This window comes from Zootoca vivipara, chromosome Z, assembly GCF_963506605.1.
Source record: "Zootoca vivipara chromosome Z, rZooViv1.1, whole genome shotgun sequence".
NCBI lineage: Eukaryota > Metazoa > Chordata > Lepidosauria > Squamata > Lacertidae > Zootoca > Zootoca vivipara.
The window spans coordinates 17617912-17634203 of NC_083294.1; the positions used below are offsets into that span (position 1 = coordinate 17617912).

Genomic DNA, 16292 nt, shown 5'->3' on the forward strand with positions numbered 1-16292 from the left:
TTTGAAAGAGGAATAACAATTTTGGGAGGATGTTCATGTTTTTTGTCCAAAATTCTTCCCCATAGTGTCAGTTTTAACCTAGACCAAGTTTCCGTATCATTTTTTATTTCCTTCCAAATTTTATTATAAGTTGAGTAGTCACAGCTGCTCCTGACTCGCACATCAGGTGTGTGTCAAGGCCACTGAGTAGGACTGATGCTGGACAATGTGGTTTGGGGAATATTCTAGTTCTCATGGTTCTGAACAAAAGGGAACCCTGGGCCTTCTGCATGCAAGGAGAATGCTATGCCACTGAGCAGGCAAAAGTAGGATTCTAGTCCTTATAGATCTGTGCTTCTCCGATTGAAATTTGCAGGGTGTTGGTGTGCTGAGCCAATACAGCCATTACTCTCAACCTTGTAAGTGGAAGGTGCATGGGACTGACTTTCCCAAACTGAGAGGACTCAATGAGAAGAAGGGGTGTGGGTGGCTTGGGCTGGCTCTGTTCCAGGAGAAGTGCCGTAAATCCTCAAGCACATTGACACTTTTTTAAATGGCTTGACGGTGAACATTTTTAAGTGCCCTCAAGCCATTTTGTACCACATCTCCCATCAGCTCCCAATATAGCCTTCTGCTTTATGGGAGGAACCATGGTCCAAAGTCCCTGGAGGGTAGCAGGTTGGCAAAAGGTTGCTCCAGATGAGGCCTGGCAGCCTCAGAAAAGATGTTCAGGTATTTTGTCGAAACAAAATGAAAAAATTCCTTCCAGCAGCACCTTAGAGACCAACTAAGTTTGTCATTGGTATGAGCTTTCGTGGGCATGCATCTGAATCTGAAGAAGTGTGCATGCACACGAAAGCTCATACCAATGACAAACTAAGTTGGTCTCTAAGGTGCTGCTGGAAGGAATTTTTTTAATTTTGTTTCGACTACGTCAGACCAACACCTGTAACAGGTATTTTGTGTGGGGTGTGAGATTTTCCACCAGAGGGCAGCAGTACATCAGAAAAGATTTTTAAAACGGAGCTAGTGAAAGGATGGGAGGAAGAATCTGATTGTGTTTGATTTATGACCCCTTAGTACTTTGACTCTTGCAGTGTTGAGTGCAATGTCAATACACTATAAACTCCACAAAGGATATTAAAGTTGGAAAACATTTAGAAAAGGGCAACCCAAATGATTAAGAGAGGTGGTGGAGTGACTTCCCCTATGAAAAATGGTTGCAGTGTGTGGGACTTTTTAGCTTGGACAAAAGGTGAGGAAAAGGTGACACAAGATAAGTTTATAAAATTATGCATGGCCTGGACAAAGTGGAGAGAAATTTTTTTTCTTCCTCTTTCATAGCACTAGAACTCATGGACATCCAATGAAATTGTTCGTTGGGAGATTCAGGTCAGATAAATGAAAGTCCTTCTTGGACTATGCTACTCACACAGAAGGCAGCTAATGGCACCAACATGGATGCCTTTGAAGGATAAGAGAAATTCATGCAGTAGGAGAGAGATGTTGATGGCATCTAGCCATGATGGCCAAGCTCTGAGCCCTACAGTTGCAGGCAGCAATGTTTCTGAATATAAGTTTCTGGAAGCCACAAGAGGGCAGAAAGCTCTTGTGCTTGGATTGCTTGCTGGTTTCTAACATGCAAGTGTTCAGGCCCGGCTCTAGGTAGACCCCCGGTGGCGCAGGGCACCATGGCGCCGGCCTGCCAGAAAGGCGCCGCGAGCTGTGCCCGCCCGCTGACCGGCCGGTCCGCCGCGCAGCTGCGCCTGTGGGAGCCGCGCTGCGCGCTGCGCCCACCCGCCCACCGCGCTGGGAAACGGGGCGGGAGGGCGCCAGAGAGATCGCGCTGTGCCCGCCCGCCCACCGCGCCCACCCGCCCACCGCGGCAGGGGCGTTTAAGACGGCCCTGCAAGTGTTGCTGGACTAGATGGGTCATTGACTTGATCCAGCAGACACTTCTGATGTTCCTAACATTGGGTTTTTTGTTTTTGTTTTTTAAACCCTAATTATATGCAAAGCTGTGCACCAGGTGTGCTTGCCATGGTGGGCCTGTTCTTTTATCTCCCCCATGCAGATAGCCAGGCAGGGCCACCCATATGCTGGTCATCCAATGTCATGATTGGTTGGATGACCACCTGTCAGGCATGCTTTAGTTGTATTCCTGCCTTGCAGGGGGCTCAGCTAGATGGCCACTGGGAGTGCCTCTGCACCCTGCAATTTATGCTTCCAAATCCATAGAAGAGGGCCAGGCCCCAAGTTGCACCCTGTACAGTGGCGAGGTGTGATTTTGTAAGGAGCATCAGCTATTTAAAAATGGCAAAATAATATTTCAAGTGGGGGCTGGTGGCCAAATCCCAAGAGAGGATTCTGGTTTCAGGATCCATCAGAAGGGATGGCTTGAGCCACCTGGAATGTGGTTTAGCCCTTTGCCAAATAACGGCAGGGAAGCTGGGAGTGACCCTTCTCTGTTGCCCCCGCCCCCAAAACGCCATGTGGGGCAAATTAGACTCTTCTCCCCCCTCCCAGCTTCCTCTTGCTTTCAGAGTTGGAAGATGAAATAAAACACCAAAAGACGTTGAGTTCCAAAAATGTTTAATAAGCACCCCTCTTCTCCCACAAAATTCATTTGGCAGCTCTTGGATTTTTACGGGGATGGGGAAAAGTACCATGCAGATAAAGGACCCCGCCCCTCAATGAAATTACATTGTCTAACACCCCTCTTTTGAGATATATATATATTTATGTATATATATATATGAGAGAGAATAAATTAGTGAATATATTGAATCTTGGCAGAGATATTCCTGCAGTTGGCTTGATTTCCAGTTTCGACTGGGCTCGGAGATGTGGGAAGGAGTGAAAAGCAACCCCCTCCCCCATTGCTCCTGTCCTCTTCCCTGTAGCCAATGGATGGCCATCGGTCAGAGATGCTTTAGCAGTGAATCCTGCATTTCAAGGGGCTGGGCTAGATGAACTTTAGGGGCACTCTTCCAACTGTACATTTTTATGAATGTCTCTAGGAGCTTAGAGGTAGACTGCCCCTAGTGGTAGAGGCAAACTCAACTTTCCATCCCCAGCATCTCTAGGATAACAGCCCCCCTCCAAGAAATGGGCCTTGCTCAGAGCCACTCCCTTGAGGCGGGACTGCTACAGTTGAGATTGCCCCAGTGTCTTGCCCCCAGCGCCTGTGTCCTCACAGCACTAGGGCTCAGTCCAGACCCTGTACAGGGGACCGGTCTTAGCTGGGCCTGGGCTGTGCTTCCTCTTCTTTGGCTTCCTCTTCACCCAAGGCCAGGTCCACCCTCTGCTCGTCAATGCGCTTGGCCTGGGCCCTCTGAATGAGGCTGAAGAAATCTTCATCTGGCACAGTGGGACCGCGTGGGGTGGCATCGGGGGCTGCGCAGCGCTGGTCATCGATGCGAGAGGACTAGGGAGGGGCAAGAGGGGAGGAGGAATGAGAAGAAGAAGTGAAGGAGGGAGGCATCATAGAGAGGAGCAGAGCCAGGTGGTTTAGGACTGGGTTGGATTAGATGATCCTTGGGGGGGTCCCTTCAGACCCTACAATTCTATGACCTCCAAAGGTGGTGGACTCTCTTTCCTTGGGGGTTTTTAAGCAAAGGTTGGGGGTTCTTTAGTTGTGATTCCTGCACTGCAGGAGGTTGGGCTAAATCAGGCACCCCCAAACTGCGGCCCTCCAGATGTTTTTGCCTATAACTCCCATGATCCCTAGCTAACAGGGCCAGTGTTCGGGGAAGATGGAAATTGTAGTCCAGAACATCTGGAGGGCCGAAGTTTGAGGATGCCTGGGCTAAATGATCCTTGGGATTATTATTTATTTATTGCATTTTCTTTCCTTCAATGATCTAAAGGGGATGTACATGGTTCTCCCCCACCCCACAAAAACCCTGCGAGGTAGGTTGGCTGAGAGTGAGTGACTGCCCCAAAGTGGACTTCATGGCCAATGGCAGATTTGAACCCTGATCTCCCAGACTCTAACCACCACGTCACACTGGCGTAGTTAACTTGTGACCAAGACTCACTGATGGTCCTTCAGGTCACTTGCTCCCAAGTCATGAGAACCTTATCAGCAAGGACCAGTAGCTGGTGGAATACTGCCCAGAAATTGCATTGCAGCAGGTTGAGCTAGATGACCAATGGGGGTCTTTGCCAATGCTATGATTCCATGCTATAATCTTCTCTGGCTGCCTAGTCCAGCATCCTGTTCTCACAGTGGCCGCCCAAGTACCTAAATGTGAAACCAGTAAGCAGGATTCCAGTGCAACACCAATTCTCCCCTCCTGTGGTTTCCGGCAGCATTGCTGCCTGTGGCCGTGGAGGCAGAGCAGAGTCATTGTGGTGAATAGTCCTCAACAGCCCTCTTTTAAAGCCATCCAAGTTGGTGGCCATCTCCTGAGCTGGGGTCAAGCCCTGAACAACTTAGGTCTAAGGGACTGCCTGAAACTATAACATTCTAGCTCCATTACTGAGATCACCTGCAGGAGTGTTGTTGATCGGCTATTTTTATAACAACAAGAAACTGAGCATTTAATGTAACGGAGGAGAGGGCTATCGATGGCTACTAGTCATGATGGCTATGCTCTGCCCACCACAGTTGGAGGCAGTAATGCTTTCGAATCCCAGTTGCTGAGACTCATAGGAGGGGAAAGCGCTTTTGTGCTATGATCCTCCTTGGTGGTTTCCTAATGGAGGCATCTGTTAGCCACTGTGAGAACAGGATGCTTGCTCTCTGGAATACTTTCCCCTTTTGTTTGGCCTATGCAAGCAATTGAGAATACATCTTTCCCCCATAATGGTCAGCTTCTTTCTGATTTTAAAAAGTCTCACATGAGTTTGCATATATGCACTCAGACATTTAAAAATGTATCGTGGTACAGATATTTCTAAATCATTGGATGCTTTACCTACGATTCCTACATTGCCTGGGGTTGGACTAGATGACTCTTGGGGTACCTTCCAACTCTGAAATTCAGTGGTTCTATGGACCAGTGCTCTGAAAATGACCCCTTCAGAGTTGGATGAGTACCCCTCCACAACATCAACGCCCCCCAAAAGAAAAGAGCAAAAAAAATAAGTCCCAAGATTTTCATAAACCAGGAACTGACAGTTTCTGAAGTGGGTTTAATGATGTCAAGTGATTAGCCATGTTCAAAACATACCTGGCACTTCATGAGCATGTTGAAGAACTCGTCTCCTGGCTCCTGCTGCGTGCCACCCTCCCTGCGGAGGTGGCTTAGGTTGTTGGGGGTAATGCGCAGGCCTGGCAGGCTGCCCACGCTGGCCCGCTGGTCGTCCAGCCGCCGGCTCTGGGAGCTGGCGATGAGGTCGAAGAGCTCCTCAGTCTGTGGGGAGGCCATTGAGGACTGGGCTGCCAGTGCACAGGATGAAAGAAATGTTACTGCAGAAACAGAATAGATGACCCCCAAACCTAGTCCAACCGCTTGCAAGACAGTAAACTCAGCTAAAGTGTCCCTAGCAGGTAGCCACCCAGCCTCTGCTTTAAGATCTCCAATGAAGGAGATAATAATCATAACCATAATACTTTAGTTGTGAAGCTCAGTTCCCATTCCTTCCTTCTGCAGATGCAGCCTAGAACTGCATTAGCTTTTCTTTTCTTTTTTTTGCTGCTGCATCACACTGTTGACTCATGTCAAGCTTGTGGTCTACTAAGATCCCTGGATCCCTTTTCACATCCACTGCTGTCAAGCCAGGTGTCCCCCAACCTATATCTGTGCATCTCGTTATTCCTGCCCAAGTGCAGAATCTGACATTTGTCCTCATTGAAATTCATTCTATCTTCTGCGGTACAGTGGAACCTCAGGTTACGTACTGTCCTCCTTACTAATGCTTCAGGTAACAAGCTCCGCTAACCTGGAAGAAGATGCCCCTAGTTGCAAACTTTGCCCTGGGATGCGAGCAGAAGTCATGGGAGGCCCCATTAGCGAAAGCGTGCCTCGTGTTAAGAATGGTTTCGGCTTAAGAACACGCCTCCAGAATGAATTAAGTTCGTAACCGGAGGTACCACTGTATTAGCTGCCCCTCCCAGTTTTGCATCATCTGCAAATACAGTGTGCATCCCTCTCAATTCCTACATTTAAGTCATTTATAAAGTTTTTTTTAAAAAAAATTGCTTACAGTATAACTGAGTACATTAAAAAGCAGAACCCTGGGGAGACCCTGGGATGGACTAAATGACCCTTAGACTCCCTCCCAACCCTATGAATTCAGAATTCATTGGAGGTTTTTAAGCAGAGATTGGAAGGGCACCTATCAGGGATTCTTTAGTTGTGATTCTTGCATTGCAGGGGGCTGGGCTGGATGACTGTTGGTAATCTCTTCCCACTCTACAATTCTGTGACAATGATGATGGTGACGACAACAACGACAACAACAACAACAACAACAACGTGTAGTGCAGTGATTAGAAATTCTTCCAGGTTGCTTGCTCTGAAGTAATCGAGGATTATATCAGCAAAGACCAGCATCTTGTGGAACACACTGCCCAGAATTAGTCCCAGCAACAGCCCTTGCTCAGCAGCTTGCAACACACATAGTTACCCTGCAGAACTCCTGGCATAAGATGTGCCCGCTAGCTTAGACAGATGTGTGAACAGAGTCGGTTGGGGGTGGGGGTGGATGGTGGTCACTGGATTGAGTACTTTTTTCTGGGGGGCAGGTGGAAGGATTCCCTACTTCTGAATGGGGTAACGGTGTCCCTGAAGGACCAGGTGTGATGCCTGGAGACCATTTCGGTCTCACAGATGTCCATAGAAGCACTGGTGAATTCTGTGCCCAGGGCGGCTGTTTACCAGCTCCATCTGGTACGCAGGCTCAGACCCTACCTGCCTGCGTACTGTCTTCCAGAGTGGTAAATGCCCTGGTTATCCCCGCCCCCACTGTGGACTGCAATGCCCTCTATGTGGGGCTACATTTGAAGGTGACGTGGAAACTACCACTAAACCAGAATGTGGCTGCCAGACTGGTGACTGGGAGCAGCTGCCGGGGCCATTTAACACTGGTTCTAAAAGATCTACATTGGCTCCCAGTACATTTCCGAGCACAATTAGAAGTGATGGCCATTGACTTAAAGTGGCCTCGGCACTGTATACCTGAAGGAGCATCTCCGCCTCCATTGTCCAGCCCGGACACTGAAGTCCTCCTCCGAGGACTTTCTGGTGGTTCCCTCATTGTGAGAGGTGAAGTTACAGGGAACCAATCAGAGGGCCTTCTCAGTAGTCGCGCTCCCCCTGTGGAATGCCCCCCCTTCAGATGTCAAGGTTGGCTGGACTAGATGGGTCGTTGGCCTGATCCCTCAGTGCTTTTGTATGTTCTTATGAAGCAATAAGGCGCTGTGTCCAAATACTCTGAAGCAAGCAGGAGGTGGTGTGGGCCCTGTGGAGGAAAGCAAGAGCCCCCAGGGGCGCTCCCGCATCAGCAGGGACGACAAGAAGCTCTCCTTCTATTTTTAGGAGCGAGAGAGCCTCGCTCAACCCCGCTCCTTGTCATAACACAGCCTGACCTTTTCAACACTGCCTCCTGCCTGCCTCGCAGCTTTGGCGCTCTGCCTGCATCTCCTGTGCCTGGTTTTCCCCCCTCTCTTGGTCCATGCACACAAACCCCTGCTTAATATCTTGATGCAAGGAAGTGTCAACTTGAACTCGCAGGCATCCAATGAAGGTGAATGTTGAGAGGATTCATTTTGCAGCACAGAATTGATCTGTGGAACTACAGGAGACAGTGATGGCCACCTACTTGGACAGCTTTAACAGAGGATTAGACAAGTTCATGGAGGAGGAGGAGGAGGAGGAGGAGGAGGAGGAGGAGGCTATTGATGGCTACTAGCCAAGATGGCTATGCTCTGCCTCCACAGTTGGGGCAGTAAACGCTTCTTGATTACACTAGTTGCTAGAAACCCCAGGAAGGGAGAGTTATCTTGCATGTGGGTTTCCCTTTGGGAAATCTGCCTGGCCATTGTGAGAACAGGATATTGGGCTAGACAGGGACCCTTTGGCCTGATTTAGCTGCAGAGCTTATCTTATGGGCAGATAAAAGGATAGACTTATTAATTCAGCACAGAGTTCAGAATGTGTTCATCCAAGTTGGTGGTCATCATGGCCTCGGGGGAGGGAGTTTCACAAATTAACACTGTGCTTCATGAATGACTTTCTTTTCTCTGCCATGAACCCTCCAACATCCAGCTTCATTGATAGCCCTCTCCTCCATGAATTTGTCTAATTCTTTTTTAAAGCCCTCCAAGTTGGTGACCCTCAATGGCACCCGCAGGAAGAAGTTCCACAGATTAACAGTGCTGCATGAAGACTTCCTTCCTTTATCTTCCTTTAAGACAGAAGGGGACTTAATATAGCCCAGCACAGCAAGGGCCCCGGGAGCAGCTCAACAAAAACTTACAGGTCCTCTCCTCCAGGGCAGGCACCAGGGTGGCCACCGTAGCTTCTTTGGGCACCTTCTGGCCTTCCTCCAAGGGACAGCGTTGGTCATCCATCCGGTTGCTCTGGAATTTGCTCAGCAGCTCAAAGAAGCACTCCTCGTCCGAAGGCGCCCGCTTGATTTTCTGCAAAGAAGAAATAATAATAGTTTTTTCCAGTCCCAATTTCCCACCATATTTAAAGTGGATCATCAAAACCAGAACTCAGCTGTCTTAAATGCATCACAGTTCCTACATGCTCTTCAAAATCAGATGGCAAGATTTGAATATATATATATATATATATATTCAAAAATAGTATTAATATCATTAAAACACTGGATTATTATAATGCACTCTATGTGGAGCTTCCCTTGTCACTTGGAACCTGGCACGGTGGGACAACAGGAAATGAGACAAAGATTTGACAATGCTCCTGCAAAAATATATTATCTGCCTACAAGAAACTTGGCTATAGCATATCAGCCCCTTGCATTTACCGGGATGCTCCCAGGAAAGTCTTCCATCAGTTAAGAAGCAATTAAAGGGATGAGGAAGTGAGGGTTAGGCAACACCCCCCCCCCCCGATTAAGCTGGGGAAATCAGTGCTGTGGAGTCTGGTCTCCTATGTGAATATTTCCTGCCACTACAGATTAATGCAGTGGCAGGAGGCCCATTTTCCTGCATTAATATTTAGCTGTGGTGGCTAAGATTTGGAGGGATCCCACAACTCTTATAGCTCAAATAAGTGGGGTGCCCAAATTCTACTATTCAGGGATTTTAACGTCAGCATCTGGATGGTTCAGAGAGAATTCTAGTACCACAAAGGCTAGACTTGGAGGATATCCCCCCCCTCTTCCCTCGCACTTCTATGGACAAGAGAATCAACCCTCAAGGATGGAAACTACTAGAATTGGGGGGGGGCGTTCCTGCATGATTTTTAAAATATTAGATGCGTGTCCAGCGGATGCTTCAAATGGCCAACTTACTTTTCTACACAATAAGGGAGGAAGTGTCACAGACTACTTCAGAGCTTCACCACCACTTTTCAGCTTGCTGAAAACAAAAGATGTCCTGGTAAGAACTGTTTCCCACTTTCAATTATTTTAGCCCCTGTTCTGGACTGCCTGCTCCCAGCAGAACCTGTGTGCAGCTGGCAAATCTTTGGGTATGATGAGAGTGAAATGGTATTTGAAGGTGAATGACGATATACATAAGATTCTGGCGACATCACCTTATGAACAATTTAACAAATACGGTCTTGGATTTTCTGTATATTAACACAGTCATCAGACACTATCTGATCAATCCTAGTGCTACAAGTGGCATACAGGGAAACCAAAGAAGGTGAGTTGATGGGCAATGCAAGGAGACAAAACAAAATATTTTATGAGCTATCATGGGTTTTTTTTGGGGGGGGAGAGAACGTTCTTAAATTAATAAGGGAAATATGAGTGAGAGCAGAGTAGTGCATAAGAAAATCCTAAAGAATAAAAAAGTGAATGTTGTGACATGACAGTGGCAAGAATTAGGGCTGGCAGTGTCTGAGCAAAGGGAGCATAAACTCTGGGACCCGGTGGCTCAGTGTATGAAGCAGACAAGATCAACCTTAGATGCCACTATATCAGCATGCTGTTGATGGTTTTCAGTACGTTTTATAAGCGGGAAGACACCTAACTTGCAAAATGTTGAGGTGAGAAGCAGGCAGGAAAGTTTGGGATAAATTCAAAGGCACAATAAAACTACCGGTATGTTCCCCTCCCCTCTCCATTGGCATACATTGACCAAGAAAGTGCTGATGTCATGCACCCACACCATGGGGCATTCTCATGTCATGCGCAGGGTGTGCTGACAATGTTGTCTGCATGCCATGCGGCTTGTGTGACATCAGCACACCCTGTAGCGTGTGAGAGTGAGGTGAGCATGTCGTGTGGAGTCGTGCAATTTTGAGGAGGCACTTCCCTCAAAAATTTGAGGGAGCCCTCAGTCCCCCCCCCCCAAGATGGTGTCCCTGCTCTGTGCATTTGAGCCATTCCCTCCAGCTGCTTCCTTCTTGCAGTTCCCTGCCCTTTAGGAGGTTTCTGGAGCATCACCTCAGTTTCCTGTGCATCAATGAAGCTCTTATTCCCAGTACCTGGTATTCCCCTGTGGTTTGTAATATTGTTCCCCCGCCCTCAGGATTTGGTTTAAAGCAATCCTGATCAGGTTTGCGAGACCTTTAGCAAACAAATTCTCGCCAACTAATGTCAGGTGTGAGCCATCTCTGGCAAGTAGTTCTTCCTCAAGGAAGCAGAGACCATGGACCAGGAAGCCAAACCTTCCCTGAACAGCCGGTGGTTTACTTCCAGTATTTTCCTCTTTCTTCCTGGGCCATGACCTTCAACGGGAAGGACTGATGGAAAAACCGCCTGTGCTCAAAAGCCCTGCCCAGACTCTCATAGTCCCTTTGCTGTATGCTGAAGGCTGTGTCTGGCAGTGTCATTTGTACCCCCTATGAATCAAAAGGAAGGTGTTGTGGCAACTTCTCTGCCCCGTTGTTAACCTTTGTACCTGGAAGATAGCACAACTCCCAGGACATCCTGTCACTTCTGTCCTCCTCATTAGGGAGTTACCTACCACTACTCCCGAAATCTGCCTCTGCTTTCACCCTCTACCCACTGGCTGTGGGCTTTTCTTGAGACTTGGATTATCTTTCATTAGTAGATCCACCCCACCCCCCGAAACCCCATTGGGTGGCAAGGAGGAGATTTTTTTTAAAAAATTCTCTCTTAATTCCTGGTCAGTCTTCAAGCAGCTCAAAAGGCCAGATTCCTCCACTGGGTGGCTAATTTCGAAGCTGCCTTAAATAGAAGCCAAGTGAGTGTGTGTGTTTTATTTTCTCCCTTCAGCATTGCTAGAAGATGAATTATTTCCCTGTGTTCAGTAGCAAGCTGTGCTGTTAACCCAGTCCCTGCTGGTTTGGGGAATCTCTGGCTTCTGGGGTAGAGTAAGGTTACCAGACGTCCCCGTTTCCTGGGGACAGTCCCCGGATTTACAAATCAGTCCCCTGACAAAATCCACTGAAGTTGAAAAGAGGAACAAACGAAAGAAGTCATGATCAAGTGGGGACAGGATTTAGGAAAAGCAATAATGATAGAGAAATGGGAGAAATAATGGATCAGAGATATCAAATTCACCCCGAATAATGATTTAAGAGAAAATGTCCTAAAAATGCAATACAGGTGGCATCTTACCCCAGCGAAACTGGCGAAGATATACAAAGGAAGTGATAATACATGTTGGAAGTGTCATGAGGAGGTGGGCTTGTATATGCACATATGGTGGCAATGCAAAATCATCAGGGAATTTTGGGATAAGATCTATATAGAAATGAACAAAATATTGAAATATTCTTTTAAGAAAGTTCCTGAATTATTTTTGCTAGGAATGCTAAGTGAAGACATAAAGGAAAAAGACAGGTGTATAACAATGTATGCTACCGCATCAGCCAGACTTCTGACCGCTACAAATTGGAAAAGCGAAATAATTCCGAAAATAGAAGATTAGCAAATCAAAATGGTAAGATATCAAAATATGGCAAGGAAAGCAGGAGAAAGTAAAGGGATATCAAAGCAGAAAATTGATCAAGACTGGAAGAAATTTGACGAATATAAAGCAAAAATTGTGGAAAATGCTGACCTTTTAGCAGACAGGTGGAGGGCTCAAAAAATATAAATTAAAAAAACAGAATGAACCAAACATGCAAAAGGCATACAAAAAGAAATTTGGATACGTAAACCGAAACAGAGAATAGGCTGGAAGTTAGCACAGGGTGGAGCAGGTGGAGGGCACGAAAGGCTGGGCAAGGGGTACTTTTTCTTTTGTTAGTATTTTTTCTTTTGTTAGCAATAACCTGTTATTTGAACTTGTATTATTTGAGTTTTGTATTTTGCAAACAAACTTGATTTGAGTTTGAATTTTATTTTTGTAAATTACTGAATAATAAATAAACTTTTTATTTTTTTATAAAAACTTGTTAAAAACCACGTGTGTGTGTGTGTGAGGGCTGTTGTGCTTGGATCCTGCTTGAGGGATTCCTACAGGCATCAGGTTGGCCGCTGTGAGACGAGGATGCTAAACTGGATGAGCCACTGGCTGGATGCAGTAAGCTTTTCTTATGTTTTTTATGCAATAACTCTCTCTCACTCTCTCTCTTGTTCTGATGGTTCCTGGAGAGGGAACCAGGTTTAAAGACCACTTGTGGAATCTTGAGCAACCCCCACCCCCAAAAAGACCCTCTGCAGAAGGATATTGACAAGCTGGAAAGGTGTGCAGAGGTGGTATTGGAAACCAAGCCTGATGAGGAATGGTTGAGAGGGAGATGGGGATGTTTAGCCCATAGCTGCCAAGTTCTCCCTTTTTTAAAGGGAAATTTCCTTATGCTGAATAGGCTTCCTCGTGAGAAAAGGGAAAACTTGGCAGCTATGGTTTAGCCTGGAAAAGAGAACACTGAGAGGAGACATGAGAGCCACCTTCAAATATCCGAAGGGTTGCCACCTGGAAGACGGAGGCAGCTTGTTCATGACATGAACCCGCAGCTTCAAATGACAAGAAAGGAACATTTGGAAGAACTTCCTGAGGGCAGGAGCTGTTCCGACAGTGGAATAGAGGGACTCGCTCAGTACAGACTGCCTCGGAAGATGGTGAACTTTCCTTCCTTGGAAGCTTTTAAGCAGAGGTTGGGTGGCTGTCTGCCAGGGATGTGGTTTCTGCACTGCAGGGAGTTGGCTTAGATGACCCTTGGGAGTCCTTTCCAACTCTACGATTCTATTATTCCTGTGGGGCAGAGTGTGTATGCATACAATAACGGATCCATGCGGCTGCTTGTATTTTTGGCCATTTCTTTGGGCGTTAGGCTGTCAGGAAGAGCTCTGGGGCTTCCCTGCATACAGGGAGGCTGGGATAAAAATAACCCGGCTGTCTGGCAAAAGGTGCTCATTTGGGTCAACCACCAATCGCTTTGTTCTGAAGAGCTGTAATTTGGGGGCATTTGCACAGCTGCGTTGGTGTTTGCTGTTGTCCCCATTGTCACAGAATCCTAGAATTGTAGAGTTGGGAAGGACCCCAAGGGTCATCCAGTCAATGCTCCTGCAATGCAGGAATCACAGCAGGTCTGTGCCCATGGTGGGTTGGGGGTAGAAGGATGAGAAATGAAAAGCCCCAAATGCCCAGAAGAGAATCTGTGCTCCTCTTTTCTCTCTGTGGCAAAGTCTTGTAGAGCAGAAATGGGGCAGAATTCATGCAGCACGGCAGGGGGAGGATGATAAATGGAAATTGTGAGCTTCACAACTGAAGTATTACTATTAATTATTATTATTATTTATCATATCCTTCCCTGGATGTTTTGAAATGGAGGGCAGGTGGCCCTTTGTCAGGGATTCTTTAGCTGGGTTCGAATCCCTGCGACGGGGTGAGCTCCCGTTGCTCAGTCCCAGCTCCTGCCAACCTAGCAGTTCAAAAGCAAGTCAAAGTGCAAGTAGATAAATAGGGACTGCTACAGCGGGAAGGTAAAAGGCGTTTCCGTGTGCTGCTCTGGTTCGCCAGAAGCGGCTTTGTCATGCTGGCCACATGACCTAGAAGTTGTACGCCGGCTCCCTCAGCTAATAATGCGAGATGAGCGCGCAACCCCAGAGTCGGTCACAACTGGACCTAATGGTCAGGGGTCCCTTTACCTTTTAGAGTAGATATTTGTCCAGGACAAGCCCAAAGAAGCCTCCTGTGTGACCTGGGAACTGACTATCAAGGTTGGCCTGGGCAGGTGACTGGCCACCCACTGCACTGGGGCAACAACCCCTGCTGCCACCACCTGCTGAGCAGGAACACCCAACTTCTTTCTCTTTCCTTCTATTTTTGCTTTTTCTTGAGCCTGGAGGAAAACTATGTGCAGGTCAAAAAAAATCCCTTGAGTAGCCTGGGTCTAAATCAGCTGCCAGGCTGGTTCTCTGTAAACAACACTTTCCCCTACAAATTGCACCAGCCCCAGAGTCATCTGATAGCTGTGCTGCCTGGGCGCTGGTGTGCATTGTAGTCCAATGCATCTGAAGGGCACCAGGAGGTCTTCCAAGTTTGCAAAACTTCCTTCCTCTGAGCCCAGTTAAGCCTCATGCCCCACTATGAGTTAAGCTGTTGTGCTGCCTATTCCAATTCCATCCTCCTCCAATGGCACCACCTGCTGATTATAAATACTATTCCTAGGAGTGAGTTTTCCCCACACTTCGCCTCCTGCAGCCCCCACAAGTATTTAAAGTTAGCTGCCGGCCTTATGGCACTTAAAACAGAAAGACGACTCAGTGAGAATGAGAATGAGATTAAATTGCCTTGGTTCTTTGAGGAAGGTTCTTTGAGGAAGGGAAGGAATTCAGAAGGAAAGGAAGGCCAGCTCTCCTTCTTTGGTGGTTTTTAAGCAGAGGGTGGATGGACAGCAAAACATTGATGGACACCTAAACATTAGGAAGAACTTCCTGACAGTAAGAGCTGTTTGACAGTGGAATTTGCTGCCAAGAAGTGTGGTGGAGTCTCCTTCTTTGGAGGTCTTTAAGCAGAGGCTTGACAGGCATATGTCAAGAATGCTTTGATGGTGTTTCCTGCTTGGCAGGGGGTTGGACTGGATGGCCCTTGTGGTCTCTTCCAACTCTATGTTTCTATGATTCTATGACAGCTGTCAGGAATGGTTTAGATGAGATTACAGTGGGTAGCCTTACGTGACCCTTGGGGTCCTTTCTAATTCTGTGATTCTGGTGAATCAACCCTTCTTCCCCATGTTAGTATCTGAAAGTCTAGAATTACTCAGTTCTGAATAGCAGAACTGTAACAATCTGCAGGAACCTCAGAAGAGCCCCTGATGGATCAGGGCAAAGTGGGCCCATCTAGTCGAGCAGCCTGTCCTCACAGTGGCCAACCAGATGCCCCAATGGGAGACCCATACATAGGACCAGAGCACAAGAGCCCTCTCACTTCCCAAACTCCCAGGGTCATCTTGACTAGTAGCCATCTCTTCCCTGAATATGCCCAGTCTTTTCTTTTTTTTAAAGCCATCCTTCCTGTGGAACACTGTTGCAGAGAGACTGGGTCACAGAAGTTCCAGTGTTCAATATAGCATCTTCTGACATAAGAGCTTAAGAAAATCCTGCTGGATCAGCCCAGTGCCCCACGTACTCTCAACATCTGGTCCTCACAGTGGCCAACGAGATGCCCTCAAAGCAAACCCCAAAGCACCTGAGCACTCTCCTCTCCCTTTCAGCAACTGGTATTTATAAAGCATTATTGCCTCTGACCACGGAGGGAGAAAGAATTTAGCCATCCTGGCTAGTAGCCATTAATAGCCTTCCCCTCCATGAATTTGTCCAATCCTTTTTCAAAAGCCATCCAAGTTGGTGACCACCACTGACTCCTGCTGGAGGGAGTTCCACATTTTTACTATGCACTGAGTGAAGAAACACTTCCTTTAATCCCGAATCTTCCCATGTTTAGCTTCATGCCATCCTGACTCAACATGGCTCTGGGGAGAAAGGATCCTATGCCCACCCAAACTGAAGTGAAACCGGATTCAGAATTCAACTACTTCATCCTCAAACTCACTGTTGGTCCCCCAAATCCGTGGCAAGCTTGAAGGTTAACCTCACCTTTGTAATTCAAGGCCCTTTGTGGGGTTGAGGTGGTTACAGCCACTAACAACCTTGTCTTAAACAGAAAGGCCACTGATTCCTGCATTGCAAGGGGTTGGACTAGATAACCCTCAAGGTCACTTCCAAATACAATTTAGGATTCTACGTTTTGGCCATTGCCACCTCCAAGTCCAGCCCTGGCTCCCTGAGTGCTGTTTATAACCTAA

At 47.3% G+C, this 16292-nt stretch overlaps 1 protein-coding gene across 3 annotated transcripts in view; it reads right to left on the reverse strand.

Annotated features, from left to right (window-relative positions):
• Positions 1-3155: 3155 nt before the first annotated feature.
• The window catches only part of GPSM1 (G protein signaling modulator 1), a 65247-nt gene continuing 52110 nt past the window's right edge, over positions 3156-16292 (reverse strand). For all 3 annotated transcript variants that reach the window (XM_035113168.2, XM_035113170.2, XM_035113171.2), the window contains 3 exons: positions 8407-8569; positions 5157-5365; positions 3156-3406 (listed from right to left, as the gene is read on the reverse strand). In XM_035113168.2, coding sequence (XP_034969059.2) covers positions 3218-3406; positions 5157-5365; positions 8407-8569 — 561 coding nt within the window. In that variant the 3' untranslated portion in view covers positions 3156-3217. The remainder of the gene's footprint in view (positions 3407-5156; positions 5366-8406; positions 8570-16292) is intronic.